We start from the raw sequence: 22713 nt of genomic DNA on the forward strand, positions 1-22713 counted from the left end.
ATTTTATTCAATGTTAGTTTGAAAGTTGTATTATTCTATAAAAGCATATGGTTAAGAAAACTCCCCAGGAGTGGGGGTGATTATTCAATTGCCCCGCCCGCCACCAATCAAATTCGCCACTGCGGCGTGCGAATATAGCTGTAGGCCTGTTGAGTGCTGAGAATCAGAAGTCAACTCCAAGAAAAGCTGCTCATTTTGCGTTCAAAAGAGTTTTATAATACGATATTTTAGAATGTCGTGTTTCGCAGACCGTCGCTAGTATAAGTCGAAAACGAATGAACCGCAGTGATGAAACTAAACAGTAAATATTACACACTGAGCAAATATTTATGTATAATGTTCACGGGCGTATTCAAATGATTGTTGTACATTTTGTATTGTATTTTTTTCGCGATAAAACATGCAGTGTGATTAAACTCGCTGCAACCACAAAAGATAAAAATATAAACATAATAATATAATAAGTATATGAACATATTATACGCGAGTTTCGACTCTGTGGGGGTACGCAATTATAGTTTTTACTGCAGTTTATGGCACTATACATACGCAAATTATTATCTCCGCACGGTGTTAATTTAATTAAAATTAAAATGTTTTCACAACGAAAATTATAACGATATAATATTATAAAACACAAAGTATGCGCAGATTACGCTCAGGTGATGTCGGTATACATAATAGGTACGTGTATACAGAGTGTTCCATGAAGATATTTAAATGGAATTTCAATATTATTAAATTGTCAAATCTAACCAAAATCTAAACTAGATTTTAACTTTACTTGAGGTTTTAGCAGTTAAATTAAGATTTTTTTTTTTTTGTAAAAAGTTTTATCGAAAAGAATAATATACCTCTTATAGCAAAGATATCAATCATATCAGTAATATATATAATATATGCAAGCTGACTTGTCAAACATAAAAATATCGGATAACCGAAATTGCGATAGGTATTATGGTGGACGATATATTTTGAGCAATCTTTTTTATCCGAAAAAGTGTTTGTAAAAAAGTACAAGAGAACATCATTCTTTTATCTGGCCGTTTTGTTTCTTGGCAATATCGTGTTTTGTTTTAGATGAAAATAATACATTATAATTTATTATTATTTTAATAATAATATTAGTTGTTTTTAATACTTATTAAGTCGAGTTTTTGATGCATACGATAATTTTAACCGAATCCATTGTGATCGATGTTTTATATTAGGTACGTTCGAGAACTTTGATGATGCGACGTTTCTCGTTCGCTGTCGTTGTAGCCACAGCGTTATGGCTACAGCAGACTGTTGAAACCAGCGGTAAGACATCTGTCGTGCCCTCATTTTGGTCGAACGTCACCGCCGAATTTCCATTTTTAGTGGGGTTGACCACCGGAGAAAAAGACGACGAAACGAACCGGCAGACCCTTATTTGCTCAGAAACCTTGATATCTTCAATATTCGTTTTGTCGTCAGCGTATTGCACGTCGAGTTTGATGACCACGGTCAAATCGAATTTGGACGGCTCTTCATTAACCGTACGAGTATAAAAATAGTTATTTTTTATTATTTATCTTTATTCCTACAGGACACAGTAATATCATTACTGAATTCTACGTGGTATAATAATACTGTACAAAATAATTCACCAATTATTCTTACCCATATATCAACCACACACGACATACCTCTCAATTAATAATAAATTAATTCAAACATTGAGTTTTTTAGTGTTGAAGTGTAGGTTTTTAAGGGACATAATATGTTTGAATATTTCCACTTTACCATTTCATATTTTTAAATATAATTTTTTCCATGAAAAAATATAAATAAAAAAAAAAAAAATAATATATAATATAATATATATATATATATATATATATATTATATATATATAATATATTTATCTATAATATATAGATTCTATGAAAATATATAAATAATTAAAAATTTGAGCCTTAAATAAACTTGAAAATTCAGAAACCAAAATTTAAGATGAAATTTGGTGTACATATTATTTGTTTTACATTTTGTACAATGTACAGGTATTTGACATTTGTAAAATTTAAAGTACCTATCTTCTATGAGTTTGGATTTCAGGCAAATTCAATTAATATTATAATTAATAAACAGTTTTCTCGTCATTTCTGTTTTGATTTTGACGGACAATATATTATAATCCATAATCCACTATTTTTTTCTTGTCTCAAGTTAAATTTTTCAATTTATTTTTGGTAACATTAACGTCGATAAACATCATATGCTGTCGCCAGTCTACATACGCAGAAAGGCTTACTTCTTTCATGAATCGTAGTATATATACCTGTAGAGTTCTAATCCTATTACTTATATAGGGTGAATCACCAACGAATTCTCTAATAGTAATTAGTGAACTCATGCGCTTGCTCGTGGATCACTCAAATCAGATGCACATTTTTTGACTACGATAATTTTTTTTATTAAAAGGCATATTGGAAAACACCCAGGAACTCCGTCAAGTACCATCGGACCATAGGTGTTTACACCCATCCGTCATACAACAACGCTACACGCATTTACGACTTATCGCTGGTAAAGGTGAGAGAATGATGAACAATATATACTAAACGAACATCTTAAAATGCATCGCTAAGACTTTTAACGCTAATTTTATAACATAATTATATAATGTAACCTTATAACATTTATAATAGCTCAAGAAGCCATTCAAACATGTTGAACATTTCGTCGGGTTATCGCCAAGAACGTTGAAAAGTGACGTTGAACTGAATTGCGTAATTGTAGGGATAAGTGCGCCCCATGAACGAGATTATAAGGTCCCAGTTCGTGTAAAATATGGCCGCACCGCTTGCCGGATTCCAAAATCAAAGTGAGCAAAACACATACGAAAAAATAAATATACGATTTATCTACTTGCTTAAGAGTTTAAATACGAAAAAAAATTATATTTTTCAGTTAGGATTATTAGAATCTTTTGAATTATAATTTGAACCTTAAGTTAGGTAACTTCAAAAAAGATAGTTTGGATACGTTCCAGTTGATGTATTTTATTATTACACAATCATAATTTAATATTATAAATAATATTGCCAAAAACTTAGGAGTATTATAGTTATCTGGAGTTTCTAAGTATACTGATCTGATTTCTTTTGGCCCAAAACTATTGAACTTTACATTGTGTATCTCTTATATAGTTATAACACACTGTTATTGATGACTATAACATATTATCTCATAAGAATTATTTCTTATATTAGTTATTACCTATTACCTATTTGGTTATTTGTGTTTATAGTTTGTAACGGTATCCAAATCTTTGATCACACTGGTATCCCTAATAATTTTAAAAGTACCAATAGTCACTTAAGTCGTTACCCGTTTATCTATCCCTTGCCAAATTCTCCATTCTCCTGTAATCTTCTCGATACCTACACTATCATCCATCTAATACATTCTGCAAACAACGATTACAATTTTTCACTCGTCCATATTCTTTTTGTTTATTTGAAATATTTGAAATATTTGAAATATTCAAACATATTATGTCCCTTAAAAACCTACACTTCAACACTAAAAAACTCAATGTTTGAATTAATTTATTATTAATTGAGAGGTATGTCGTGTGTGGTTGATATATGGGTAAGAATAATTGGTGAATTATTTTGTACAGTATTATTATACCACGTAGAATTCAGTAATGATATTACTGTGTCCTGTAGGAATAAAGATAAATAATAAAAATAACTATTTTTATACTCGTACGATTAATGAAGAGCCGTCCAAATTCGATTTGACCGTGGTCATCAAACTCGACGTGCAATACGCTGACGACAAAACGAATATTGAAGATATCAAGGTTCCTGAGCAAATAAGGGTCTGCCGGTTCGTTTCGTCGTCTTTTTCTCCGGTGGTCAACCCCACTAAAAATGGAAATTCGGCGGTGACGTTCGACCAAAATGAGGGCACGACAGATGTCTTACCGCTGGTTTCAACAGTCTGCTGTAGCCATAACGCTGTGGCTACAACGACAGCGAACGAGAAACGTCGCATCATCAAAGTTCTCGAACGTACCTAATATAAAACATCGATCACAATGGATTCGGTTAAAATTATCGTATGCATCAAAAACTCGACTTAATAAGTATTAAAAACAACTAATATTATTATTAAAATAATAATAAATTATAATGTATTATTTTCATCAAATGTATTATTTTAAAGGAAAACAGACAAATCTAATGATCGTTTAAAGGTTTCTATTCGTGTAGAATAAAAATACTGTTTGAAAAATATCGGACTAAGTGGTACTTGACTAATAGATATACTATTAAATAAAAAAAAAAATAACTGACAAGATAAATTAGATACAATTTGATCTAAACAAATTAAACAAAATTTATATTAAGTAAAGAATTTATTTTATTGGTATTATTTTTTATTCTATTTTCGATCTCAGGCAGATGTCGGAAGTGGACATGCCCATAAAACTATTGTTTACCTTGACTATAACAACTTTCAGTGCCATTAATACACAGTACACCTACTGCACTGCATTTTTTTTTTTATTGTAAATATAATATGATAAAATTTAAATCTTTGGTTTTCGTTATCGGTGAGAACATACATTTTGTGTAATAAGAACATCTGGTGTTTACTGTATACCAGAAAAGACGCAATTAAAGCTAAAAAAAACACGTTACACAACTTAGTGAGTGACAAATAAATATACATTATAAAAATGTCATCGAAAAAAGTTGTTTTGGAAGTAGTACGTCATACAAAAAAAAATAATTTGGGTACCTAACCTTTGAAAAATTCGAAAAGTTTTAATTTTTTTATTGTTTATTTATTTATGTTTTATTTTAATGTTCGTCATAACAAGTATTGGCTAAATAACATCCAATTATTGTCGATTATAAGTTAAAAATATTGTTTAAAAGTGCTGTGTTTGACTCAACGGTGTTGAACTTATTTTAAACTGATTTTAATAAACCGAATGTATACTATTAAGTACCAAAAATCCGACGATAAAAAATATAACAAAATAATATAAATAATTACTTAAAACATTTTTATTACATTACAATATTTGTCTGTAGAATGTAAATAAACGGAAATAACAAAAAAATATTCTTATTCATTTTTTTTTAATCTTTTACGCTTAAGTATCGGTGTGGTAATAGCGGTATGCCTATTCCATGACGGATACATAAGAAAGATAACGCGGTATAATATACACTATAGTTACTGAGTGTTATTATTTCTTAAGCGAACGAATCATCTATAGGAAGAATAGTATACCAGACACGAACTCCTATGAAACCATAGATATCATAACGACGCGCATAAAATATATTAATAATAATTATTAATATTATGAAATTGGTCCCGGGCGATTTGTCACGCACCGCTAACAGATAAGAGCGACCGTTCGTCCGCCCCCGACGACAAATCATCGTAATTTCATGCTATCGCGCAGCGTGTATGCTCGTTTTACCGGACGTTCACGAAAATCGGTCGAACACTGATGGACGCGACTGCCGGTTTTCGGCGTACATATTTTAACATATTATATTTATGTGCCTAAAATCTAAATACAATAATTATTAATGTGTTCCGATAAAGTGAAATGCAATATGTATGATATTATAACCGTATAGTGTAGGTATCCATAAAATATAATAATACGTCATAATATTTCACCAAAGTATTCACTGAATACAGGTATTATATACCACTCTAATCTCACCTAATTCATTTTTTTCGTGAAATATTATCTATGCGAAAGTCAAAGTACGTTGGATTTAAAAATACCACGTTTTTGCGTGATATTATTTAATTGTTTTCGAAAATAATTAACAAGATTAACAAAAAAAAACTCAAAATACATAGATAAAAACATTTGAACTCGAAACAGGAAATCAAACTTGCATTTTAAAATAAAATATTGAAATATTTTTTTTTTAGATCCATTTCTTATAACGGAAGGGGCATAAACTATAATATATATATATTATTAAATTCTTCCTATATATTGGAGGTACAATTCACCTGCGAGTTGCCGTATCTGGGTACAGGCTACAAGAAAATATTAAATGTGCCAAAAAATATATATAGATCGATGAAATGGGTTTCTATCCTGTTATTGTTTATTTCACCCTTTGACGTTCTCTTTCAAAACTACCATGTGAGATTTTAACATATTATACTTATATGTAAGCATAAGGTATAAAAACGAAATTTGTTTTACGTTGCCTTATTTTGGCTTCTGATAATACCTTTACCGTGTTAAATATTTATGCGATTTTTTCCCTCTACTGGAACGGACTTATCACGTGCCTTCGATCTCATGCAATATGTTTGGAAAGTTCCTTTAAAAAAACGAATTTGCTCTCGTTTTGTAGTTTATAGAAGAAATGGTATTGGTTCAGTCATAAGAACAAATTTGTTCATCATGCATATTGCATAATATATTATATTGATCAGCAAGATTTATTTTAACGTTTATAAGTAGAGACTATGTATAGAATCCAATATGCTTAAATTAATTAATGTATTTTTCCTTTAAAAATAAATAATTTATCTGGAAATTATTTGATGATTCTAAGGAGTTTAATAAAAAAAGTCTCTTTAGATTTCATTAAGAGAAAAAGGTAAAAATTAAATAATTAAAAAGCTTATGCCAACCAAAACAATTTTGTTTTTCTTAAGCGCATCTCGCTGGAGTTTTTCTACCCGAGCATTGGGATTTATAATCACGATAATGATAATTTGATAATTAGTACGACAGCAGGTATTAATATATGCATTAGAAAATTCGAAAACTACTCAGTAAGTGGCTCATTCAGTAAAAAGTTACTATTGCTCCACAATATTACACATCTTGGTCACACAAGTTATAGGTATTAACTAAATGTGTAGTAGTACTGGTATATATTACCTATATTTTATTAGATACACATACGTCAAAAACGTTTCTATCAACGTTTTCCACTACGTCGCATTTTGATCACTGTGGTGATGCAAATGTCTTAATTATTCTGTAATGTTTACGTTGTAGCTAGTATTGTATTCGTATTTAGGTTTACGCGTTAGGTTAGGTTAGGTTAGGTTAAAATTAAGGTTAGTAAAATTAAGGGTATTTCTGTCACATTCCAAAAGTTTATGCAAGTATGTATTAAGGTGAAAATTGTATAATTAAATGCAAAAAAAAAAAATTGATAATACCTATCAAACGATAATTGTGTTATTTTTTAGTTCTAAAACCGAAAAACTGTTGTAACTGCTCTGCTGTATTCTAGATATCAAGTGTATTTCATCAAGAGTTGATCACTTAATTGGGTGTGATAATCTTAAATCCTATTATTATAAATTTGTATACAAAAATAATAAAACAAAAATTTTATTATAATATGATTGACTGTTTACTGTTGATTGTAGACTTGTAGATAGTGTTACCTTTAGTTATTGTGTTCTAGTTTGTTTATAAAATATTATAAATGAAGAAAAAAAGGCAAAAGTAGTTTTGGTCCACCATTGAAGTGGGTTGACCTTGACTACCTATGAACAGCTGTATTGTTTGAGTTAGTCTAAAAATCTTTGTTGGTAAATAGTAGGTACTTAGTAGAACTGTAGAAGTACAGTGTAGAATGTAGATTATAGTTTCCTTTTTGGTCTTAATACAAATTGTAAACCTAGGTATGTTTTTGAAATTAACTTTTTATCCTTAAATAATTTAATAGTCGTATAACTGTTCTAAATGAGTCATATCTATATATTTGGATTTTGGAGTTTTAATTCGTGTACACGGTATATCATAGAGGTATGACAATTTTACATTAAAATTGCATTTGAATGTGTCGGATACCTTGAATATAATATATTATTATACTTTTGGAATTCGATTAATAATTAGAACCAATTGCGTTTTTAATGGTATTATATTACAAAAACTATAGTATACTAGCCGACCCCGTGCACTTTGTTGCCCGTTAAAAATTCCAATTTTATAATATGATTCGAATTTTGATTAGTTTGTTATTTAATATTCGGTTTAACGGTGTTCAAATATTAGACATTTTCATTGACCATTTTGATTCTCAAAAAACTTGTGCAAGCACCACTTTAAAATGCTTTCTTATTGCACACTAAATTTGTGATACGATTTTACGAATGTACCGTGTAAATTGTAAGCATCGATCTACTATTGTTCAGGCTCTACGTTTATCAGTCAGTGAGTTACTCAAGTCATAATATTATAGTCATTCTGCTTACCGTTGCCGTGAGACTCTCTTATGATTATGAGAGCAGTATATTATCATGTAGGCAATCCACACGTGGTGGATTGCGGACCCCGCGAGATGTGTATAAGAAGTTTATAATTTCTAACACTTAAGTTTCAAATTTATGTCATTTTTTTTTTTACTACAGTGGGTAAAATACAATAATGTGCCATCTCGTGGTTTTTGTATTGTTGCCTGTTGGTAAAACAATAAAACTTAGTATAACTTGTTATGTTAGTCTATTGCTGTGAATTTGAAATTGACTGTGACAACGAATCATCAGTTCCAGAATATTATCGGCGCTCGCCACATATTATTAATAATAAATATTGAAAAAAAAACTATTCTATCTTTTAAGTTGGACCATATTATTAAATGGTTACCAAATTTTATCAAAATCCGTAATTCATTATATTAATTTTATATATTACCATAGCAACCACAAATAAATAAATATTATTCTCAAATCTTATAACCCCCATAGCAACCATTTATAAACAAAAATTTCTATCGTAAATCTCAATATTCCTGTTTGAGCACATATTATTAATAATAAATATTGAAAAAAACTATCCTATCTTTTAAGTTGGACCAAATTACACGCGTTGTAAAAAATTCATCAAAATCGGTTAAGTGGTTTAGGAGTCCATTGAGGACAAACATTGTGACACGAGATTTATATATATTAAGATATAGATAGGTAAGTAGATTGAATGTATGGCAGTACATTTAGAATTTTTATTATTTATTAAAATTATGGCCAATAACCGTAGCAAATTCAACTTGATGATTCCCGTTGAGATTTTATAATATATTGTTGCTAACAACCGCATGGCCCATCATACGATAAATATTCGGTAACCTGCAATTTTCCACGTAGGTACATAATATAGTATATAGAACATCCGTATCTGTGTATATTAATATTTAATAGGCACTGAATATTTATCTACCTTCAATAAGCCATTTCCTCGGCAAATAACGAACTGAACTACATAAGTATTGTGGGTACACTATACCTATCTGTAAATCTATAATTCAATGGTTTAAAAAAATTAAAAGTAAAAAAAAATGTCTATATCCTCCCCGTACGCTGAGAGACCGGACCTGCGAGACGAACGTCCTTTCTCCCTACTACAACACGTGTTTGACCGAGTGCCCGTCAGTGGGATCCAAGAAAACGTATTATGATAATAGTATAACGATCAAGATCAATGCCCTCACCAACCATACATTTCGGGGGGAGGGATCCCTAAACCCTCCCTATATACGCCACGATTTGACGGTCTTCCGGTCTCTCGGCGACCAGAGTTATATGATATGTGATAGGGTAGGTACCAAAAGACAGAATTTAACTTAAAGACAACACACACACATTATACGTATAGTAATAAAATTAATGTTATATATTATTTTAATTACACAAAATCATATATATAAATATATATACTTAACGCGTAGTATATATAACACATATTATAGGTATATATAATAATAATAATATTTCGTTTATATGTTTATATTTATATTATATAAGTCGTATATATATATATATATATATATTATAATAACGCGTGCGCGATGATAATCATACTTAATTCATAATATATAATAATACGTTTTTTAATTCCGTCGCGTCGCCATCGTCTTGTTAAAAAAAAATTCGCCGCCAATATTATAGCATAATATATAATATAAAACACATAATAATATGATATACGACCGCTCCGACAGCCACTGCGCCTAAACGCAACGTGTACGTATGTATAATTTATAACCGCGACTCGTACATATAGGCGTACTGTTATAATATATTATTATTATTATACGGAAAATATAATCGTTGTGGTCGATTTAAATTTTAAAAATTATTATTATGTTATTCGTCGTAGTACTCGTCGGCGTACTCGTAGACGGGCCGCATCGGCCTCATCCTGTTGGCCGCGGACGGCGTCGCTCTCGCCGCGTGCTGCTTGTTGTACTGCGTCGCGGCGGCGGCGGCGGCCTGCTGTTGCTGCGGCCTGTGCCTGTTATTATTGCTGTTGCCGTGCGAGCCGGCGGCCATCACTTGCCTGACGCTCACCCGCTGCGGTTGCCGGGCCTGCTGGTAGACCACCGGTTCCGCCGGTTCGTCCGCCCCGTCGTCTTCGGCGGCGTCGGCCGCCGGTTGCCGGTTGATCGCTTTCGTCGGTTTCGACGGCCGCGACAAGAACGGCCCGGAAGCTCGTTGCTTGGTCGCCGCGGCGATCGATTGACGCGTGGCCGCGGCCGGCAGTTCGTCCTCGTACTCGTCGGCCACGCGATCCGCCGCCGGCCTCTTCCGCGGCGCCGCGGCCGGTGGCGGCGCGACGGTCGCGGGCGCCCTGTTGACCGGCTTGGTCCTGACCGCCGACGGGCGCCGCACGCGGTCCGCGTCGTAGTCGACCACCTGCACGGCGGCCGTCCTGGCGGCGGCCACCTTGACCGGCTTGGCCTGGTCCGGTTTGGACGCGGCCGCGGTGGCGGCGACCGCGGACTTCACGGCGGCCGGTACTTCCGGTTCGGCGGCGTACTCGTCGTCGGCCACCACTTCCTCGTCGTCGTCGTAATACTCGACCGGATCTTCGGTCGAGGTCGGCCGTTGCGGTTCTCTGGCCCTGGACGCCGCGGCCGACTTGGCCGGCGCCGCTTCCGTGGTGGTGGTGGTGCTGGTCGTGGTGGTGGCCGCGGTGGTGGACGCGGGAGCGGCCGCCGGCGCCGACGGACCGGGTTGCGGGCCCGAAGACTTGGAAACGGATGACGTGTAATCGTATCGGTCCCGTTCGTTGATGGGCACGGGACGGCGGATCTTGGGCGGGGCCCTGGGCTTGTCGTACACCGAAGATATCTGGTTGGACACGTTCTTCGTCACTGCGGTGGACGACGACGGCTGTTGCTGTTGCTGTTGCTGTTGCTGTTGCCGTGGCTGCTGTTGTTGCTGTTGCTGCTGTTGCCCGTGCTGTTGTCCCCTGTGCTGTTTAAAGTTACCGCTCGGCGGCGCGTCGATTCCAAACTGCTTTCCTGGTAATCGGCTTCTAGGTCGGCCTGTTTGTAATCTGAAACGAGTTTACAAAACGTTAGTTAGGTACTGAAAACAACGGTTATTGAAAAGACGCCACTGGTTTAATAAACCAATAATAACAATAATGGTACCTATGTATACGAGAGAGCCGATTGTAGACCAATGCGCCCGATGGACTCAGAAGGATAAATATTGACTTTACCTTTCTGCCTACAAATTATACTTTAAAATCCACGACGTGAATAACAAACTATAACTCACGATATCAATACTATTTTTGTTAAACCATTAAATTGTACACGAGACACGATTTCCTTTGTTTTAGCTGATCATCAGATTTTTAGTAGAATCGCCGAAAAGGTCAAAAGTTGAAAGTTACCGTTGTATATTATAAAATACTATAACTCAATACTCATTTACGTATATGACAACGAATAATGATATTTTTAAAGTTTTAAATTATTATGTGCGTGTAATGTGAATAATTACATAATTTCTATGTTTAAAAGTATACGTATATGTATATATACCATAACTATTGTATGATGTTATATATTAAATGATTGAAATTACACGAACCACGATTATCATCCTGATCTGTTAGGGTCAATATTAAACACAACTATTTGGGTTTTTATGTTTTATTCGTATATCTTAGACTTTCTAAAAGAATAAACGTATATATTATAAATACATTTGAAAATGTATTAAAGTCGATTTCAGCGAAAGGAGGTACATGATATACAGAATATATTTATATAATAATGATAGAAAATGATTGGAAATGTTAAAAAAAATTATAAATTTTTAATTAATAAAACACGCACGACGGCGACAGACTTGCGTCGCCGTCGATGAACACTTTACACATGTGAAAGACACATTATAGCTATTATAATGTGTTTGCCTTTGATTCGTGTACATACTACGTATATATACGCTATGCACTATGCATCGATTAAAAAACTTCATTGGACGTGCTCGCGACGACGGTAGACTACACACGTATCGTTGTCGTGTTACACAATAATTTCAAGACGCAAGACTCGTGATTGTTTTTAATTACAACTCCAGCCGTAGTTATTGAAAATTATGTTTAACACATGCGTGAAATTCAACGTTCAACTACTTTTCGTAATATTAAACGGACTAACACTTTGTAACGACAAATATGAAGTATTCACAGAGATCTCAATTGGGAGGAGTGAGCGCTAGTAAGTAATAACCCCTTCTAAAAAAAAAAAAAAAAACTACGCACAAATTTATGTCGGATATATGTACGCCGGTCTAGGGTATTTTAGTGGTAAAATTAAAAAATCCAATTGAATTTAAGTGTATAGCTTTCCCCGTCCACAAAAATTCAAAACGAATGATCACAGCCATTTTACGCGTATAAATCGTATACTTAAATTGATTTTTTTTGTTTTCCTATAATATAATTAATTTACTATAGCGACACATAAAAATATATTTTATACGGCCCAATTTTGGGTTGCAACTCGTACGTTTTGGGAAACACTCGGTGTACTAACGGTTGCGATTTAAAGTCGAAAACAATATACACTCACTGTTGAACCGAGAATGTTTTCTGATGGGCTTTTTGATCACCGGCATGTGCTCGACGCTATCGTCATAGTACTCTTGCTGGTCGTCGTAGTCGTCTACGTAGTAATACTCGTACACAGGCCTACGCCTCCGGTACGTGGGCCTGCGCTTCCGGCCCTGCGCGTAACCTGGTGGCATGGCCCTGCGCCCTTCGTACGGCATCTGCTGTTGTTGGTACTGCGGATAGAATGGTTGTTGTTGTTGTTGTTGTTGTTGTTGTTGCAGTTGTTGTTGTTGTTGTTGTTGTTGTTGCTGCTGCTGCTGCTGCTGAGGAGCGGCCGTCGTGGACGTGGTGGTGGTCGGCAGCGTTGTCGTTTCGGCGGCTTTGTACAGCGCATCATTTCTGCACACATATTTTTATCATTCAGTTTTTTGAAGTCAGAATTTTAAAGTAATTTTACAAATGTTAAAAATTAAACGAATTAGCATAATAGCATCCACCTTAAAACAATGTATTTTCGCACTGCCGTATTAGAAGATTTCGGACGTTATCGACAAAATCGAATAGAAATGTACAGTGTGATCTGCCGAGCATGCTTAATTCTTATACCCATTTTACAAAATGTAGTTTTTATACAAAAATGTATAAAGCAGGTGTTATAACAAATCTAGTGTTTATTATATACTGGTATCATTTTTACTAAGTATAAATGTTGATAGATTAATATTAAACATTTGAATTACTATAGCCGCCACCCAAATTTTTCAAATCTATTATTGCGGTTCTATTATTCTTTGTAAACAAAGTTAAATTACTCAAAAACTATTTGCCTAAATTTTATATCTATGTATTATCATCCATAGCTGGTGTGGTTAAATGGTCGATTTGATTTTATAAACATAATTTACGAAAGAAAAAACCATTTCGAGGTAGACATTCCCGCAAAACTATTTCGTAATTGATACAGTAATAAGGTTTAAATGCATGTTGTACGTTTGTGCACTGTGAATATATAAGTATAACAGTATACTATCCGTATAACGTGTATATACAGAGTGATTCACTAAAAATAATCAACAATTTTTATTATTCAATAATGCAATTATATATTTTAAAATTATTATATTACTGAAGAGATAGAAATTACAACTTATTTTTATACAATAAACCATTTAGAGCGGATAAATTTTCTGAAAATTCAAACAATTATAGTTTTGAGTTACCTATTTAAATTAATAAGTCCATATAATAATGGGTTTGAAAAATGTGGGTGGTTGTGATGGAGATTTGAAAATCTTAGTAATTTATATTAATCTATCAACATTTATAATTTTTTTTGATGGGCCGAATATAATAAATACTAATTAGATCTGATATTACATATAGTGTTACATTTTTGTAAAACCATTTTAAAGTATATACTATTCTCCATTATCCTTAGTATAATAAACATTATATAATAACTATAAAAACTACTTATTTGAATGTTAGGTAGGTAAGTATGGTTTTAGAATCACTCTGTATGGCTGTATAATAATATAATTCACTATGGTAGAGTAGTAAAGTACCATATATTATAATGACACGATGTTTTGATAGGTCATAGCACGCATTAGATTTATTATTATTATGTTGATACTTCATATACATAATATGTATATAATATACCTACTGCCAAAATCGGCGACGCGGATATCACGTCGGTGGTTATAAAATATAATATGTATTTACGATGCGTACGTCGTGACTTCATCATTACCTGCTAAAGTACTTGGCCGAGTTAGGGCAGTCCACCTGGGACACAAAATGGCAAATGAACGTCTTTTGATCGAAAGCTGTGTAATTGGCGCACAGGAAGTCGAACCTCGTGCCGAATAGACAGTGATGGTAGAGCTGCAATCGAACACATAACCAATATATATTACAAATTACAATACATATGTTATAGGATAGGACTTGGGGCTGAATTAATTATGTATAGTCAGGTACTTGATATATTATATAATCCGTTGCGTATTGGCATAATACTGCGTCTAGCATAATGACAACGATTGCATTTACGTTTGACGTCATAGACCACAAGCCACTAGGCCACAGTCAAAATAAAAATTAATTTTTTCCCGGAACTTAATGTTTGTTTTATGATGTATATTCCTAGCCTGTACATTTAACCGATGAAATTGTACCGTAGAAATCCAAAATGTACCCCACTTCCTCTCAAAGACGTATCCCACCCTGGATACCCCCCTGTCTGAGGGCCCAGCCAGAAATATTATTCCTCCATTTTTTTCTGTTATTGCAGAACAAAGTTTCTCTACCCTGATACGAGTGAAAACCTGGCTACGCTCAAGAATGCAAGAAGATCGCTTTATGTTTACTAAGTGTTCATAGGAAAATTAAAATAAACATTGACCTAATAATAAATCGATCGTTTTGTAAAAAGTGACAATGTGAAAAGACGTTTAGATTTTATTGTTTAAATAAATATAATATATTAAATAAAAAATAAACAAAATCTATACGTCTTTCCACATTGTTGCTTTATAGTTTATAATATATTATATATAATCAAACATTTATTACAATATTGATTATGCTATTAGAACAACATTTTTAAACTAATTATAAGTATTTATTAATATATTATATTGTAATTGTGTTTGCAGTGCAGTAAAAAATTCTTACCCCCTCCTGATCTTTGCTCTAGAACCGTGCCAACTGCCAGCCACCCCTTACCATAAAACGTACTAAACCATGTTTTATTAGTTCTTAAAATAATTTAATAATGAATAAGTACAAGCATATTGTATTTATAATTGTGTAAATCATGATATTCTCAATTTTCTTATATTATGCGCTTGGCGTTAATATTTATAAGCAAATAAAATATTGTCTTTTGGTCTATCATATTATTATATTACAACATACATTTTTGATATACTAACATAATATATAATATTTTAAGCAATAATGTTAGTTATAATCGTTTATAAGAATAGCCCTCTTACGCCCCACTGTAATATAAACATATAAAATCGACTCACCTGACATTTGTGGGGAACACTCGCATAAAAACCATCGTGTAATCCATCGCATTTGAATTCGATCTCTTCGGGCACTGAGTTTAGGAAAGGATAGTCTGTTAAGTTGTAACCGTTCAACTCCCGTGGCAAGTTTGGATCGTGCACGTAGTCGATCTGCGGTATGCCTGTCAACGTGGGTTTGGTGGTCGTAGTCACGTTCAACTCGACTTGTTCCCCATTTTCATCCACGTCGATAGCTTCATCCGGGTCCTGCGAATTTAACAAAGATGTTTTTTTGATCATTTATTTGTAGATTTTTCAACATCATAAAGGTATAAATCTATAACAATCAAGACAGTTGTAGAGATATTTTCGAAATTGCACCTCCCGAATGAGAGTTCTAACTTAACCAATGACGTTGGAATTAGTATATTTTATTTCAATCATTATTGAACTGGCGTACAACTCTCCCAATGGTATGCATAAGACATATTTATTATGCACGGATTTATAGTTAGGTATATTATGTTATCGTTATGGGTTATAACTTTTATTCAGTTGAGAGTGGAAACTGTATTTTTTGAGCGATAGTTGTACAGTGATATAATAAGGCTAGACATTATAACAGTATAACGCATCCTAATAATAATTACGAAATGTCCTTGTAATAATTACATAAATATAAATGTACGATTGGGTTTGTTTTTAAAAGTCGGAATTCCCATCACATAATATAATAAATTATTTAAAAGAATTTTTTTCAATCGGGGCTTGTAGATAGTATATGGTACTAAAAAATAAGTAGGTAGGTTAGTTTGTATTTAGTATTATTTTATCACATTTTATAACACAAAATATAATGATAGGTATTTAAGTTTAAACAATTCACAAATTTCCAAATTATTTGCAATTAAAATTTTAAATATTTAAACTACCGTGCTGTGATTTAAATATTATATCCTACATACCTACCCTAGCATGTAACAAAATTTCTTTAAAAATATTCAAATTAATAGATTTTTTAATTGAAGATGATGAATTATATGTTTTAAAATACTTTTATAAAACTTGATATGATGTAAATAATACTCGTACATTGATTGTCGATTGTGCTACATTTTATTCAATTTACTAGATTAGGGTGCATAATAAATTAATATAAAAATAGAATATTTAATTAATTTAAGCCAGATATAACTAACATAATTGAAAAGAATAGTATTTTGTAGGTATTTAACGTTTGATAGTTTTTAAATTTAGACCAAACAAAAGTATTGAAACTTGCAAGGTTGTCTTTGAATACTGAACGATTGAATTTCACCTATACTATATTATACATAATACATATACCTACTGTCAAATGAGGTTTTGATGATAATATTTTTTATTCTAATGATAGTTATACTAACGAAATAACCTCGACATTTCTTAAATGACACTGTACGTACCGAATTTTTTTTGTCTGCTTTCGCTCTCGCTTGAAGTACAACAGCAGAACCTCGAAGTGCATCTAACTCCGCTACAAATACGGACCATGTTAGTAAACCTGTAATTAAAATTAACGAACGTCAATTGATTCACCTTCATTGCATAGGTAACTATATTTTACATGTATCAAATACTATGTGACATTAGGTGACTTTCAGTAATTTTACTTAATAGTATTTATGTACAGAATACAGATAGTATAACCCGTATAGCTCTACATATTATACGGTTTTTAGTATTTTGATTAATCAATTACAAATCGTTCATTAAAAGAATGTTACAAGTTTGCAGCTCTAAAAGTGGGAAATATTAAGTATTTATCTGAACTTAATATTTTTAAAAACAAGGAATGTGGAAAAAAGGTTAAATATAAAAAATTGACTTAAATAGGTACTAATGTTTTATTATGTTTTGCTTCTTTTCGTTAAATTTTAACTTCAGAGAATACTACTTGTAAATTTTAAAATCAAGCTCCAAGGCCTAATATAATAAATGTAATTCAAACGAATAAATTCTTCAATAAATCAATATGTAATTTTTAAAAGTAGGTAATGATAATATCATAATAGCTTTAGACATAGTGGATCAAACAACAAAATACAATAAAAAAAAATTTTCTGACTGAAACCATTTTTTAGATTTCACTAAATTATTATTAATATTCATTTGATAGTCTGTTGTAATTTCACCATGTAGTTTATATGATACATGAGTGCAGGTATTAATATTGTATAATAATATATAATATTAATAAAAAATAAAATAAGTGAGCTGCAGCCAATAAATCGATATCTCCGTTAAGCCGACAAAATTGTATTGTCGGAGCAATTCAATGATTACTAAATGATAATTTATAATTTATATTCATCACGATATGAGAGCATAATATGTGTAATATAATAGCGATTTGCTATGGTTATAGAATTTTCACCAAATAAAAATATAAACTTATCGCCTAGGAAAAATTAGTCGATAACAGCAGATATCAATATAATAATAATAAATAATGTTATGAAGTCATGAAGGTATTTCTTGTAAGTATGTGCCTATTTAGTATATAGTTCGATTTGTTCCCGATGCATTTTTAATCAAGTATAATTTACGACATGTAAAATATGTTCTGTGCATTGTGTAACAGTGGCATACTTTTTCGATTGTTAATATTATGAATTAATGCGATACATAGCATTGCAACGAACCAGTTTTAAAAACCCATAAAGTCGGTAACGCCCAGAGATACACTCACAAGTCACAAGCACACACCACACGAGTATATGCGCCACGAGACCCATTGCGTTTCCTGGACAAACGTGACAGTGGCATTGCAACATACCAATAAACACGTAATTAGGCGCCGAAAACACTAAACACGTCTATAATAAGTACACCCATGTATTCGGGTTAGTGGTGATGTAATTCTATTATGTACGTACTTGTGCGCTTAAAATAATTCGAATAAGATGACACAAACAAACCGTATAAGTTTATACGCATACGTGATACATGTAATAAGTAATAATAGTATAGTATACTATATCAGAGCTTTTTTTTTATTACGATATTATTTTCACCCCGAAACGACCATTACGCGCAGCAACTATAGGTAATAAATATATATAATGATATTGTGATCTACTATGTAATATATTATATTATATTTTTTTATGTTTATTGTGGTGATAAAAAAATGAATAGTGAGGAAAAAATAAATAAATCCTTGATCTTCGATGGATGTGAATGCACTTGAAATGTGTCTAATTTGTACGATATTATATAGACTATACACATATAGTGTGCGTACAGCCTACGCTGTGCACATACAAATTTATTTTATTATTATTGTACATATTCATCGAATCACCTACATGTTATTTTTTTTTTTTTTTTTGGATTACGCGTTATTAGACACCGACAACCATAAACTGTGGCCAATTTCGGTCGTTAACCTTAATAGCAGATTGTCATAATAATAATATATAAAATATGAAATATTTTATTTTATTATTGTTTTTATTTTACCTCTAAATGCTCATATTTTCCCATTTCGGTTAAAACAATTTTTCATCATATTTAATTTAAACTCACAGACATCGTTTATTAAATTGATCAATCTATTATTGAATACACAAATTTGACAAAAAAAAACTACGCATACATTTTTTATCGATAATTTAAAGATATGTATGTTACAATTTATTCTATATGATATGATCATGTTTGAATTGAGCAAACCATACCGTTTACGTTTATTCATCTGTTGTTTGCTGAAGAGTTTGAGGATTCAAATAAGAAGTAAGTTTAAGTTCAGTAATAATGTAACCAAATGCATATTAATCTTTGATGATATTTATTAATATAATGTTTATATGAATGAATTAATTGAACTATTTTTTTTTAAAACTTGAAACAGCGTGCGTATTTTGTGTGTGATTGTTTACGCGTAATATTATAATATTATATTATGTAAATATTGTAAATAAATATCTAATTAATATTTAACATATTATTTTCACTCTGTACGACTCTTGCCAAATAAAAACCGTAATCACTTATCAATATCAATATGTAACGTCAATGGAAAGTTACAAATAGATTGACTTTCATAAGGTAATAATATCGATGAAAATATGTAATCGTGGGTGTTAACTGTAGTCAGCAGGTATAACATATTATATACGTGTATTGGTATTATGAATTATAATTACAATGGTTACAATATTATTATTGAAAAGTGAACTAGTCAATAATTTAATACAATGTTGAGACAATACTAAAATACATAATATAGCTGTGTTATTTTCACAATTTATAAACATCTGGTATTCTGGTATACTAAAAGTTTTATACTATACTAAGATTTTAACTCAAAAACAATTAATTGCAATTTTAATAATTCTTGTAGGTATGTTTTAGACAATTCAGCGCTTAGAATAAAACAAATAAAATTTTATCCGACATTTATATGAATTTTATTTTATCTAGGATAAAAATAGATTATTAATAATAAGTATGTTTACTTTTTTAAATTCATAATGTTAATTATATAAAACAATAAAAACAGAGTACTTAATTATTCTGTATTCCATCGATCAATTTAAATAATAAAGTGTAGTATTCATACTGCAATATTCAATTCGTTATTTTTATACCAGAAGCAGAATATAATATATTGCAAAAATTTACTATAATATTATTCAGTTTTTTAATATCCGTATTTTAACACATCATGTTTATGACTTAAATTTATTTTTTTAAACCCCTAGATTACCAATTGTTTAATTATATAGAAATATATAATTATAGATAACTTGCGCATATAATTATTGACATTATAAAGAAGTTAAAAGCAACAATTTACGATTATTAATTGCTTATAAAACTTGATCTAAACAATATTTGAATAAATTAGAAGTGTGTAACAAAATATTTTACGATGAATACGTTTTTTTTATACAATTACTATTATTATTATTGTTATTGTATTGAGTATCAAATATATAAAATGATTACTGGAGTCATGCATGCTTTGTAAAATATTAAATGAAAATTTTATTCAAGGACACCTTTTTTACTATTATTTTTTTAAGATATTGAATTTTTTTTTATTGCTATATATCTTTTATTTCATGTATAAATATATTTATGAGTAAATATTACGTACACAACTATGGAGTTTTTTATAGATATTTTGCAACATGTCATTTTTGTACTACAAATTTTATACATGTCTGATACCTATAGTAAATATAACGTAATATAATTAAATTTCTACTTTTATAGTTCCAAGAAACGCCTACTTTTTATTTTTCAAAAATAGTATTTCAATTTTTAACTATATAAGTCCTTGATTTTAAGTATCAATTTATAACATTTCAATTTTAAATAACAAAATTAATATGATTGTATACAAAAATAAATTAATATTTAATTATAAGTTACAACTTTATAAGTATAACTGATTATATAATATTAAAAATTATGTTAACAATACAAAACTTGACCAAAAGAAATATAAAAGTGAGCACTAAAATTTTTTTGTATTTAACTACTTAAATATCATAATTATTTATTATTTGATTACTAAATTTAAATTTTAAATTTTTTTCAAAAAATTTGGATCATGTTTCGTAAATTAAAATCGTTTTTCTTTATTGAATAATCATAACTAGAAGTCCTTGAGAGGGGGGTATTAGCTTTTTAGTGGAAATTGTAATTTGTAGTTAACCAAATGTTTAGTCCTAAATTATAAAAAATGTGAAGTTCTGTAAAATCATCTAATTAAAAGTATAGTGTGCCTATAACCTCGCTTCACGAATATTTATTTGATCACCTTATGCCTATGCTTTACAGAATAAACCTTGCATTTATACGAGGATAATGGCCTACGGTGTCTTTTCGGTATTGCGTCACTTGTTCATAATAATAATATATTATATATAACTTATAGTCACGAGGGTATTTGTGATTTATAAACTAGATCATTGATTACAAACATAATACGTTATGTATATAGATTTAATCAATGGTCATAATACGATAGAATGACCGGCAAAGTAGTAAAGTACTAGTTAAATAAATAACTACCTATAGCTTGTAATATATTAAATATTTTGACCACAATAAATATAAAACTAATTTTAAATTATTAATACCCTATGATAAATCAATAATAATTATGATATAATACATGACGACAAATTAAACTGTTTCAAATATTTTATATATTATAATAAATAATGTGTAATACGTATCAGTGTTCAACAGTTCTTTGTTTCAAGTAGTGTAAAATTTAATATTCGAAATAGAAAAATAAAAAACTCAACGTTGCTCAAGATTACATTTGATTCCTACTTTTCAGATCGATATAAAAAATAACTTCAAAACAGACAACGCCCTCAGATGACTTTCACAAACGTATTAATAATTTTTACAAGGTTCTTCCTATTAGTAACTGAAGCCTTTAAGAAATATAATATAATACATTTAAAATGTACGGAGACCACAATAATCAATATTTTATTTTGAAACCATTTAGTAAATTATTATGAAATTATTATGACTTGAATAAACTCTTAATAACGCATTATTAATGCATGATAATTGATAGGTATATAATATTATGATTTTATTTTAATTTACTTACATATCGTCAGCTTACAAATGAATATAATTTTGAGCCGTCTCATTTCAATCTGAAACAAATAAAAAAATAATTAATAAATCTAATCAATACAAAGGGAAATTAATTTTATAAAACCATGTGCATAGGTAAAATAATACATTTTTTTAATTAATTTATGTAATATAATTATCAGTATCTAATTAAAATTAATGATGAGTGTCAGATGTATA

The 22713-nt window shown here is 31.0% G+C and overlaps 2 protein-coding genes across 2 annotated transcripts in view; one reads left to right on the forward strand and one right to left on the reverse strand.

Moving 5' to 3' along the window:
- Positions 1-1100: 1100 nt before the first annotated feature.
- Positions 1101-22713, forward strand: part of LOC126550996 (uncharacterized) — a 34463-nt gene continuing 12850 nt past the window's right edge. Inside the window, exons 1-3 of the mRNA XM_050203752.1 lie at positions 1101-1526; positions 2449-2559; positions 2676-2843. Of these exons, the coding sequence (XP_050059709.1) occupies positions 1230-1526; positions 2449-2559; positions 2676-2843 (576 nt within the window). The 5' untranslated portion in view covers positions 1101-1229. The remainder of the gene's footprint in view (positions 1527-2448; positions 2560-2675; positions 2844-22713) is intronic.
- The window catches only part of LOC114132308 (AF4/FMR2 family member lilli-like), a 61124-nt gene continuing 48058 nt past the window's right edge, over positions 9648-22713 (reverse strand). The window contains 7 exon segments of the mRNA XM_050202865.1: positions 9648-11288; positions 11291-11338; positions 12873-13252; positions 14610-14743; positions 15895-16143; positions 17322-17419; positions 22505-22553. Of these exon segments, the coding sequence (XP_050058822.1) occupies positions 10144-11288; positions 11291-11338; positions 12873-13252; positions 14610-14743; positions 15895-16143; positions 17322-17419; positions 22505-22547 (2097 nt within the window). The 5' untranslated portion in view covers positions 22548-22553 and the 3' untranslated portion in view covers positions 9648-10143.

Source organism: Aphis gossypii, chromosome 3 (assembly GCF_020184175.1).
Source record: "Aphis gossypii isolate Hap1 chromosome 3, ASM2018417v2, whole genome shotgun sequence".
Lineage (NCBI taxonomy): Eukaryota > Metazoa > Arthropoda > Insecta > Hemiptera > Aphididae > Aphis > Aphis gossypii.